Genomic DNA, 11992 nt, shown 5'->3' with positions numbered 1-11992 from the left:
TTCTGAAAGAGGAAAACACTAGGGCCTTCAGGGGCTCGCTATCAAGACTCAGGAATGTGTGAATGTGACCCCCTTATCTCAATGAGTAATATAGTAGCCAGTCTACTAAAGTAACACCAGGTAAAGCTGTAATAGACTGCGATGTTTCATGCAACAGTAAGGGACAGACAAAAAAACACAGCTACTTAAATAAAACTGGGGCACGAAACGTAAGGCTTCTTTGAAATGAGTAATGAATTGCCCAGAAGAGGTAGGAACAAAATAAAGTGCCACATTTTTCATTGCTAACATGCTTAAAAGAGAGCATCAGCATCTGTTTTATACATTAGCAATATAAAGATCTTAACACTGCATGAGATTCATGTCATACCAATCGTTGGTGATAATCATTAACACCACCACGCTGAAAGCCACTGTACACAAAAGCTTCCGAAGGCACGAAATTCATCTATTTTTTGCTGTATCAACACGAAAGCAAATATACACTTTTAGGCCTCAAAAATGTAACACGACAGGGACAAAAGGCTCACATTTGGCACAAACCAGAGGCTCTTCACTACAGACAACCAGCAACCACAACAGGAAGCACAGAGAGTGTAAAACTTCTGTGGACTTTAACAAAGGCATTCGTAACAACCTTAAATACCAACTACATTAAGCACACATGTTTTACGGTGCCACATGGCAAAACTTCGTTCGGCACCTTATGGTGGATTAAATTCCACAGCTCATATCATTGAACAAGGGAAGTTTCTGTCTAAATGCATCTAAAGCCTTCTGAAAGGTGTGCAAAGATACATTTCTGCTCTCTCTAAGTGCGAAATATTGAGCACATTTGTGCTGTGAACTGACATTACAGCAGTCCGCATTTTCTTATGTTCTGATCGGGCTTCCACACAGCAGTTTAAGCCAACATTCATTAAATGTATCCATATGGAAAAACAAACTACAGCACACCTAAATAAACCTTAAATATAAAAAAGAAGAAGAAAAGGGGAAAAGCCCCCAGCAGAGAATGGCAGCACATGGTTTCTTTGTGCTGGATGTGCACTAGCAGATAAAGTGTTGAAAGATAAATGTAGAGAACAAGCTTTCAGCTCAGTGCCCTTTACTCTTCCTCATAGAAGTGGCTGTGTATGTACACAGCAGGCAACAACAGCATGGGACACTGTGACAGGAACAGGAGTAGCAGAATACTGCTGCACCTATTTCTATTTCAATGTGCACATATTGAAACAGGATTTGTACATTAGCCTCCTGTGCAGTGAAATGCTAATATTTGGATGAGGGCATCCCATTTATTTTAAGCAATGTTCTCACGAGTGCCAGCAGACGGTGTAGCCCATATTCCTCACAGCCATCAACGGCTTGGCCACAATAATAGGCAAGCAGAAAATGTGCCTTGTACAACTTAATGTGCTGAATGAAGAGATCAAATGCAACAGCCACAGATATGTAGATTTTATGCAGAATCTCGCCAATTGCAGCTAACAGAGAACGATTCGCACTTTTTCATTTCAATCTGAAATAGGGAAGAAAGCTACCATTATTGCTTCCCAAATAAAACCTTGCTCATTTCAAAGTGATGATATCATTATGACCAGTTCAAGCACTGATTCAATGTAAGTGCTGATGCCGTCATGAAAGAGCAAGCCTAAATCTATGCTTACACAGCCACAGATTGTGATCACATGGGTTCACTATCCAGCAACTTGCCAGGCTAGGTGCTTTTGAGTTGTAGAATTCATCTGCTAGCAGCACACGTGCTGTGTCACTGCTGTCTGAATTGTCAAGTGGAGCCGATAACTTCTAATTTATTCACTGACTGACAGAGTTGAACATATCAAAGCAACATAAGGGTTATGAGAGGCATCATGGTGGAGGGCTCCAGATTTATTTTGACCGCCTGGTGTTCTATAACACGCACCGAAAGCAGAGTACACAAGCTGTTTTCCATTCTGTCCCCATAAAAATCTGGCCATGGCAGTTGAGAATCGAACCCACAACCTCGAGCTCAGCAGCGCAACACCATAGCCACTAAGCTACTGCGGCAGGTGCCATTCAGGAAGTAGTCAACCACTTTCAATTTAAGACTGCAAGACAGTGGGTTGGAAACATTTACACAAACAGTGACAAGGGCAGACATAACAATCTGTGAAGTGGCCATGCAGTAATTAGCAAGCAATCCAATGCAACTGTGACAGAGATTTAACATAGCATACACGCACTAGTGTAGGTGCATACTGAAATACCTGAAGGCGCAGACCCACACAGCAACTAGTGGTAGCATATTGCGACAATGTGTTTGACCAAAGCACACAGAACCCTTATTTAAGAAAAATATTGCATGGTTTTACATCTTAAAACAACAATCTGTCTGTAAGAGATGTAGTGGTGGGCTCCAGATTAATTATGGCCGACTGCAGATCTTTATAGAGCACCAAAAGCTCAGTACACGAGTGTTTTTGCACCTATCATTGTTGAAACACAATTGCCATGGCTGGCGACTAAAACATGCTACCTTGTGCTGAGAAGGAGAATGACATAGCTAGTATGCCACCATAGCAACTCGTATCACTCCTCAAGTGCGCCCCAGTAGTCTAGTGGTGTAAACGTGTTAGCAGCACCATAACTACCACAAACATATTTTGTATCTGCCCTTTTTCAAAGAAACAAGTTGTACAATGCTTCAAATGCATTATAGTTGATCACAGCCCCACAAGATGGCACTGCTGGCACTTGTTTGCAGATGGGTTTTCCAGTACACGCAACTGCACATATGCCCTAAATCTCCTGCCCTTACATGTTAGTGACATTATGTTTGCATGCCCCTTGCACTTTTTCAGCTCCATGAACTACGCTTCCTTTAGATGTTAAATCACAGTGCACACGATTTGGCAGTAGTAGCACTACACTGCCAGTTAGGGGTCAGAAACGAGCAGGATAGTGAATGATCACTTGATAGTGATGACAGCAGTGCTCACCATGTCACAGAAGCTTGCTGGAACATACCACACTAACGTCAGTTTTGGAAGCTGTTACAGTTTGAAGTCAGCTGCTTGTGAAGGCTTTAAAATCAGACTAAGAGATGCTCTATGCAACAATCATCAATAATTGTTCATTGGATATAGTCAAGTACACAAACAAATCAAACACCAGCACTTCGTGTTTGTAATTTTGTGTCAGTATGCATTTTGCAAAGGTCTTATCATTATAGCGGCAGCATCAGCCCTATGTGCACCGAGAGATGCAAAGTTATGTTTTTTACGTTGCTTCAGCCGAAAAAGTACGAAGTTCGCAAGGTAGAATGCCATCACGAACCCTCACTCCTATAGGCCTACAGATGCTCACAGTTAAACAATACTACGTAAACATCTTATGAAATTTCTTAAACTGTTTCGTGCTTAATAATGAATGTAAGCATTAGGCTACCATGTGCCTCACATTTGAAAGTTTAGTGGAAGAGAGATTCACAGCAGTATATGGTCATCCAAAGCACATATAGTGCAATCTTGCTAAAATATATTGCTTCAGCTCCTACTTCATCTATAAAAATTAACTGCAATAAACAGCTCCTCCTAAGGCTTGCCACCTTCCCATTAATGTAAAACTAAATTCAACAAAGAGGACATCAGATGTCACTCCAAGTAAAATCATTATTTTGTCAATAACTAAAAAACACTATTAAGCACCAGAAGTAGCACCACTGCTGCGTGACCCAAGGATTAAAAATTCAGTGGCAATTTAGCAGTAAATGCAAGAGAAATGCCGTTAGCATTACACTGCACCTCTTTGAGGTCCCAGATCCATAATTTAAACTGCATTCATATTTGCCACATAAAAAAGTGTTGTTCAGGAGCTCATTCTAAACAGATCCCACCTCTTCGAGGAGCAAAGTGCAACTGAAGGCGGTCCAGAGCAGACCACCGTCAGTTGCACTATATATATATACACACATGCACACAGTCGACTCTCGTTACAACGGACCCTGATAATCCAACAAAAAATGTCCGTTATATCCAAAACCTCACTTCCGAAACTTTCGTCGCGATGTCTAACAACTTTACTGCAAAGAGTGAGTGACAAACGTCCAAAGTAAAAAACAAACAAAAAAATGCGGAAGTTTTGCCTGAGAGGCGAACCATCGATTGCGATTGCAAATTAAGCAAGATAAGCGTGGCAGCAGCAGCGAGCGAGTTGACCTTCATGCTGTATCTCGCTTCAACGCGAACTAAACGTCGAAAGCACAGCGAATATGAAGCTACCGGCAATGGCCGCACTTTGTCCACATCGCAGATCGCTTTCAAGATACGGCGGCTGGGCCGTAAGCAGCAGCCGCCATAGCCGACGAGAGAGAGGGCTCTACCCCCTCTCTCTCGCCTCCCCCCCCCCCCTTGCCTCGTGTGCGAAAGAAAACAGCGCGTTTCCGCCCTGCCTTCATCCTTCACGTGCGCGATATTGAGCCGCGATCGCCGGCTGACTCTCGCAAGTCAGTTGTCAACCCTTGCCGAGACGGCAAAAGTACCTTTTATACGCCCCATTTCGAAAAAACATTGTCGCTAATTTCGTCCGCTGTAGCCGATAGTCCGTTGTAGCACGGTCCGTTAAAAGGAACTTCGTTGCATTAATAAAATAGAATAAACTAAGCCTGAAACACGGTCCGTTATATCTGAAACTCTGTTGTACGCGGGTCCATTGTAATGAGCGTAGACTCTTTCTCTCTCTCTCTCTCTACACACACACACACACACACACACACACACACATGCACGCACACATAGACACACACTACCTCTACTATGTGACCGGCTTCCCACACTTCGCGCACACGCACTTTTTTCTGCTTTGGCACTCGTAGTGCTAACACATTAAAAAAGAAATGCTAGGGTTTCACAAGTCAAAACCACAATATAGTTATGAGGTATGCCATAGTGGGGGACTCTGGATTCCAAATTTTGAGCACCTGAGGTTCCTTAATATGCACGTAAATACAAGTACACTATAGCTTTAGCATTTTGCCTCCATCGAAAAGCAGCCACTGTGGCCAGACCCAAGAATTTTGATGAGTGTCATGATTAAAAAACATGACTGTACTTTGTGCGCTAAAGCACAGTCAACGTCTGCTTCAGCAGTAATTGCGTTAAGTAGATTTTCAATATTGTTAAAGCACATATAGCATACAGAAATATAAAAGCATCATGGGGCCAAGCACACACCACTTGGACAAAGATGTATAACAACATAAGAAATCACTAAGATGTGGTGCTGTTATGTTACCAGAGTTACCGCAGACATAGTTGCTACAGAAACACAGTGGACACAGTGGCAGATAATAGAAAGCATTTCAGGGTAATACTATAACAAAAGGCCCAATCATTGCAAGCTGCTATCAAAAGAGATGCACATGTAAAGGAGTTGCGAGAACAAGAACAGGTGAAGTATATTTTCAAGTGATGCTGTGGTTACAAGACGAACTATCAGCACTGAAATGCCAGCGATGGGACTCTGATCACACTGAATATCACTCTTGAATAGGACTTCTACAGGTGCCACATCATGCGATTCAACAGGTTAAAGATAAAGAGAAGGAGAAACCAAAAAGAGGACGGGATAGAGAGAGTGAACGTCAGGTCCATCATCAAATTAGTAGGCAGTATAGTCACAAAAGCAGTAAGAAGCCCCTAACTTGCATATGCATGCCATTTTAAGTGTGTGTGAGACTTTATATAAATATGAAAGTGTCATGTGTGCTTGGAAGGCCAGCAGGGTGAGAGGAATCAGTCTGACCGCAAGCTAAGGTGTGTGTGAACTATTGCCATTAGAGAAAAGCAAAAAACTGTCAAACTTCATCTCCCGAGAAAAAGCCAAATTCAAGGTCAGGAAAATGAAGACTGCAGACTTAAAGCTTCTTGAGGCAGGAGAAGAGAAATGTGTCCAGCAGCAGCAACATTGAATGCACAGATGCTGTGCAGGATCTATTGGAAGGAAGGTTGGGTGCAAGAGGAGGGTAACTGTCATGGGCGCAGAGGTAAAGTATGACCCCTCAGCTTTTGCCTATGGCACCAGTTCCTAGAAAATTCTGCAGGCCAGGCTCGCCTTCATCAATGGTGAGCCGGCTGATGTCAGGAAGCCGACTCAAAGATGACTGAGAGCTTGGCAGAGGGGCACTGAATTGTCGCAGAAACAAGCCTCCGCTGCCCCCAGAGAATGGTGGCACAGGTCCAGCCGACCAGGGTGGTGGTGATGCGGATGATGTGCTGCTACCCCCGTCTGCGAACACAGGCAGCTCCGGCAGGCTTCCAGGACCCATGGCTGCACGGGCTGCTGGTGAACGGCCACCCCCTTGCCCCTCCTCACTCGGGCCTCCTTTCATGGCGCCCGAGAAGCTCAGATCGTCTAGCTGCAGTAATCATTGACATTTAGTCATTCTCCCTGCTAGCAACATACTATGTATATGCATTGTAGTCTACACTATGCCACAGCCACTTTTGAGTTGAAAACAATGTTAGGACTTGCACCAAGTGTTTCACAGCAATAGCCCGCTATGGCACTTTGTCCCTCCCTGCTTCTAAACAACATTTGAATGCTGTGTGGTAACTGTGACTGCACGATACACCACAAAGCTGAGATGATTCATATCATAGACTACTTATAACAATATGTTGGCCTGTGGTCATCCCATTTGTAGTAAATGGCACTGAGCCTTGAAATCAGGTAAGCTCACTGGCTTATGCTTTCCCTTAAAATGGTTTAATGGAATGACTTTTTGCTATAGAGATGAAACACTAGCATACTGTAGTTGTGAGGTAGATAGCAGACGCTAAACAGCAACTAATATGTAAACAGAATTTTTTTACACGAATCGTAACAGATACTATATGTTCAATGCTCCTTCAAAGGGCCCCTAATGAAGCCCTTCACCTGGCTCCGCCAAAGATATTGGTTACAGTCGACTTCCCAACCACAACAAGGCCGACAGAACTGATCCAATTAATTGGCAGCTCAAACAAAAAAAAAGAAGGCTGAAAAAATATCCAAATGCATTGGTGCTTCATTTGGCAGTGTTTACCCAATTCTAATGGGGTGCTCAATCCAACATGCACCTGATTTTATAACATGAAGAATGTAGCATTCTCCTGATTCTGTCAGTCATAAATAAGATGAAACCTGCAGAATGAAAATTTATTTACACTTAATGTCCTTCATCATCAATCTCAGCCTAGCAGTCCATTGAGTTTGACACTTCACACTACTCAACCACTCCGCTACAACTGCAAACAGGATAGTGGCCCAAGCCTAGACTAATGTCACTTCGTCCTGCAACACGTGCAAGTATCCGGAGCTCCAAAAACATACGCCACTACTCTTACCACTAGTGTAATGTATAAACTAATTTTGTGGTAAGAGGTGGATTACTCTGAAAGCAAACAAAGGTAAAACTTCACCTTTCTTTTTTAATTTTGCACCAAAACATTATGGTATGTCAGAGTGATGTCACAGATTTTAAACTATTTTTTTCGTATTTTGGCCATTGTGGTGTGGTACGATTTCCTGAAACTTGCTAGGTTCAGTCTTTGGCTCCTTTATAATGCAATCTATCTTTACTGACAAAAAATAAACTAGACCCAAGCAGACACAGGCAAAATCCATGAAGTCATGGTACGCTGGTATGGAAACTTCAAGGTGGTGTTCGCCACCCGTCTTTTTTTCTTGCATCTTTTCTGGTAAGAGTGGCTTTTTGGCACATGCAAGCATAATTTATCACAACAAATCAACTTATCTTCCTCTTTAGTGTCCCTTTAAAGCCTGAAAGTGGCGTATAGTCATCCCATTCCTATGTGAACACCCAAGAGATTCTTTTTCGTATTTGCCGGACCAAAAAGTCCCCAGAGAGAAAGACAGGGACCATGTCATGAGCACATGCAATGTAAGGTTTACCGCTTCGCAGTGCACCTTTGGTGCTCCAGCAGTGCCAGAGGTGATAGCAACGAGAGGCGACCTTTACAGTATGACCACATGGGCTGCAGTACATATGCTCCGCCCAGTAACCCATATAACTTGCAAATTAATATTTTACAATAAAACGAATTTGCAGTAATGTGTCAATATACATTGGTTTGCAGCTGCTAAAGCAGCATCGATCTAACAGCAACCTCGCGCTGCGCGACAAGTCACTCTGCTACCCTTGGCAGGAACCTTCCATGTCAGGCATGGTGGTATAACATGAGAAAAAAAAAAGGAACATGTACTGCAGAAGTCAAAGGGGGAAATGACATTGTAGCAGTATTGATTTCGAGAAAGATGAGAATGGCGGCTGGCTAGGGACAGGCCATTGCCTAGGAATCAAAGTGGGCGCATGGCTCAGATCACGCACAGCCGGCACGAGAGCCATGTGATTTATCCGCCAAGGAATGACTGTCAGCTAGGGCCTTCTGCTCAGTAAAAATATGCTCCAATTTATTGTGGCTCATCGTCATCACTGATTTTGCATGCCACAATATATGATGCAGCAATATTTCAAAGAAAGAAGAAAAAAAGTCCATTGAACAGGACCTCTCAGTCATGAGCGCAATAAAGTTTAATAAAAATAAAGTTTATAAAGTAATAATAAAAATTAAGTTTTCCTGATGCTTTGAATTGCCAGAAAACTGCGGTCTCTTGGATGCCGAAAAGTGGCCAAAAGACCACGGGCAGACTTGTGTCGTGGCATTACATGGTGCTTGATGGATGAGCGAAGTTTTAGCCCTCTAAACAGCACTTCTGGTGCTGAAACGTGCCAAAAAGCACAAAAGAAGTGTCCCTCTGATTATAAGTGCCATGTTCGACACAAGGAGCGACATTAACAAATCGGGAAGACGACTTTAGGAAAGTTGGTCTAGAAATTTGCTCGCCGCTCACTATAATCGGCCTGCATCGCAATAAAACACTGCCCCTAGCTTTGTTGCACTTTTGACAGTGCAAATTGACCGATAACTTGCTGAAAACACGAAAGATCTGAGCCAGCGGCGAGTGAGGCTGTCAACGTGGCGAGTCAACGCAAGCTGGTGTTTGCCTGGCAATTTTCTCGTGCCGGTCATGCTTAATTCATGCCATCCGAACTTTATACAAACTGTCTAAATGCGTGGTAGGGTCCCTGAATTTTTTTCCTAGACATTTGTCAATGGCACGGACGGGACAGTGCGTGAACACCAACAGTCGAACCGTAGAATTAGCACAGTGTCGTCGAAAATGGTGCGCCGAGAAACTCTTTGCAAGCTCTCTTTTTGCAAACAGCTGCACACCTCAAGAAAAAATTGCCCAGCGATCATGCAAAGCCCCTACTGCAAAACCGTTCAGCTTTCAGGATCGTGCTGCGTACCCACAATGTGCGGCTAATCGTTTTTTGAGCACAACAAACACAACCTCAGACTCGAGCCACGGCATCTATGGCACTTTACAGCGCGATACTCTCGTCGTCTACCGTGACCTACACAGCTCCCCTAGAAAAGCAGCCACTGCTTTCCCCTTTTCATTTGCTCTCCAGTCTGCAAGCCATCTGGACGCCAATCACTCCTCTCACTCGTCTTCATGTCAACTCCTCGCCTCCTCGCAGCTAGTTTCGACATCGCTGTTCCTTAACGCTCACTCTTCTGACCTCCCTTCCAGAGCACAATCTTCCCTCAATGAGTGCCCTTCCGAGGTTACTGCTTCTTTGTCTCCACAACTCCAATCGCCTTTCTTCCGCTACACGTGATGCCAACGCCAAGCTTGCCATTGCAGCCGTCGCCATCACCAGCGTTGCACTGACGAGGAAAACTAGATGCCCTGACAACATTTTGAGGCTTCTGCCTTCTGCGTCACCCACCGCATTCAGTCACTTTGGCGCTGACAGCGCGTGCATTTGATGATGATGATATGTGATGTTCTATGCAAGGGCCAGGTTTGGCCAAAGAGCGCCATGACAAGTGGTAATGTTAACTATGTATTGTGGATGGCGTGGACAATGAATTCCTCATGGTAGATGTGACATGGCTATAAAAGGGCCCAAAACCTGTCGCTGTAAGTGGCGTAAAATATATAGGTGCTAAAATAATGATGCCGACTAAGTAGTGATGTGGGCTATGGCAATGAGCTTTTGTTAAAAACATGATGCAACAAAGCATAACAGTGACACCAGAGTTTCAAGAGTGCCCTTGAATGCAGGGCTGTTAATCATGTGCTATAAAGTTGCCTGGCGAAATGATTTTCAGGGTGTCGGTTTCGGCTAAGTAATCTAAGACAATTTGCAGATTAAAAAGCGGTTCATCACTAAGAAAAAATGCGGGGTGAAGAGGTATATTTTCGCGATACGCAGAGGGAAAATACTTTTTCCTCTCTGTTTCTATTGCAGGGCACTGTATAAGGACATGGAGGACTGTGAGACTATTGCCGCACTTACTAGAAGTTAGAGGATCGCCTCCAGTCAAGAGATAAGAGTGAGTACCGTATGCGTGGCCTATCCTTAATCGGCAAAGAAGTACTACTTCCTTGTACCGTGCTGTTTTCCCACTTATCCAGTTCCCCAGTTTTGGTATTGGCGCGTATGTTTGGATCCAAGCTGCAGGCCATGTGATTGTGTGTTATTAGGAGTGCTTCGTTAGGCATGCCTCGCATGTGTTTTTGTGGCCTACAGTGAGAAATGGCTCCGTCAGTGTCCGACTTTGGAGCAGAAAGTTCTGGTGATAAAAGAAGTGGAAAAAGGTGGCTGGCAGAAAACTGACATTGCGAAGGAATTTGGCATACCACCGTCTACTTTATCAACTGTACTAAAAAACAAGGAAGCTGTGCTGGGTGGCTTTGAAAAGAGCTTCTCGGTGAAGAGAAAAAGGAATCGCGATTCGAAATATCACGAAGTGGAAGGTGCACTTCTACAATGGCTGAAGAACGCCAGGAGTGCAAAACTCCCCGTACATGGACCTGCACTTACTGTAAAAGCCGAAAAAGCCAAAGCTCTCGCCCTCCAAATGGGCCATAAAGATTTAGAGTGCAGCAATGGCTGGCTTGAGCGGTTCAAGAAACGACATGGTGTGACCTCGAAATCGATCGATGGCGAAAGTGCAGCCGTGAACCGTGACACTGTAGACGTACGGCGCCAACATTGGCTCCAAGCTCTACTTGAAAAGTATGAAGACAAAGAAACCTACAACCTAGATGAGGCTGCATTCTTCTACAAGATGCTACCGAATCACGCGTTCAGGACTGCTGGCCAAGAGCCACGTGAAGTGCCACCTATGGTGCAGACACGGGAGTACCTACACCTGCTGCGAAAACAGAGCAATGAGCATGTCACGGTGCTGTTTCGTGCCAATGCAACAGGAGAGGACAAACTTTCCTTGTTGATACTGGGGAAGGCGGAGAAGACGCGGTGCTTCCGAAATGCAACTATTTCCAAGGAATGCATCTACAGAAGTAACAAATGAGCATGTATGACTGCTGCTATTTTTGAAGACTGTGCGTCTTCTGAATAGACAGTTCAACGCAATGAATCGGCAAGTGCTTTTCATAATTGACAATTGTCCGAGCCACGGGAATATCAACAACCTCAAGGTGATCGCTGTGGAATTTTTGCCTGTAAACACAACCGCGGTACTGCAACCGACGGATCAGGGCATCATTGAAACCACCCGAAAGCTGTACTGCAAGGCTTTTTTGCAGCGCATGCTCACAGCATATGACACCAGCAAGAGGTTCAACACTGATTTGCTTGGTGCGACCCATTTGCTGAACTTTTCATGGAAAGAACCCGCACCTTCGAAGGTCGCCAACTGCTTTGCGCACGCCGGCTTTTTCCGCGCCGTCGTCTGCGACCCTTACAATGACCAGCCTGACGATGAACGGACTTGGAGCAATTTGAGGCTGTTCATAAAATTGCTGGCCAAGAGGTAGAAGGCGACTTCGAGACATTCACGTTGGCTGACGCTGCTGCTGCCATGGTCGCCTCAGCGATGGATGCAGAGATAACTGACACTGTTGG

General features: G+C 44.4%; 1 protein-coding gene across 1 annotated transcript in view; it reads right to left on the bottom strand.

Moving 5' to 3' along the window:
* Window positions 1-4963: 4963 nt before the first annotated feature.
* The window catches only part of LOC135918362 (carboxyl-terminal PDZ ligand of neuronal nitric oxide synthase protein-like), a 67088-nt gene continuing 60059 nt past the window's right edge, over window positions 4964-11992 (bottom strand). Inside the window, exon 11 of the mRNA XM_065452053.2 lies at window positions 4964-6400. Within this exon, the coding sequence (XP_065308125.1) occupies window positions 6044-6400 (357 nt within the window). The 3' untranslated portion in view covers window positions 4964-6043. The remainder of the gene's footprint in view (window positions 6401-11992) is intronic.

The sequence above is a fragment of the Dermacentor albipictus genome, chromosome 1, assembly GCF_038994185.2.
Source record: "Dermacentor albipictus isolate Rhodes 1998 colony chromosome 1, USDA_Dalb.pri_finalv2, whole genome shotgun sequence".
In the NCBI taxonomy this organism is placed as follows: Eukaryota; Metazoa; Arthropoda; class Arachnida; order Ixodida; family Ixodidae; genus Dermacentor; species Dermacentor albipictus.
Note: the sequence above shows the minus strand (reverse complement) of the source record. Positions and strands in the feature narration are given on the sequence as shown.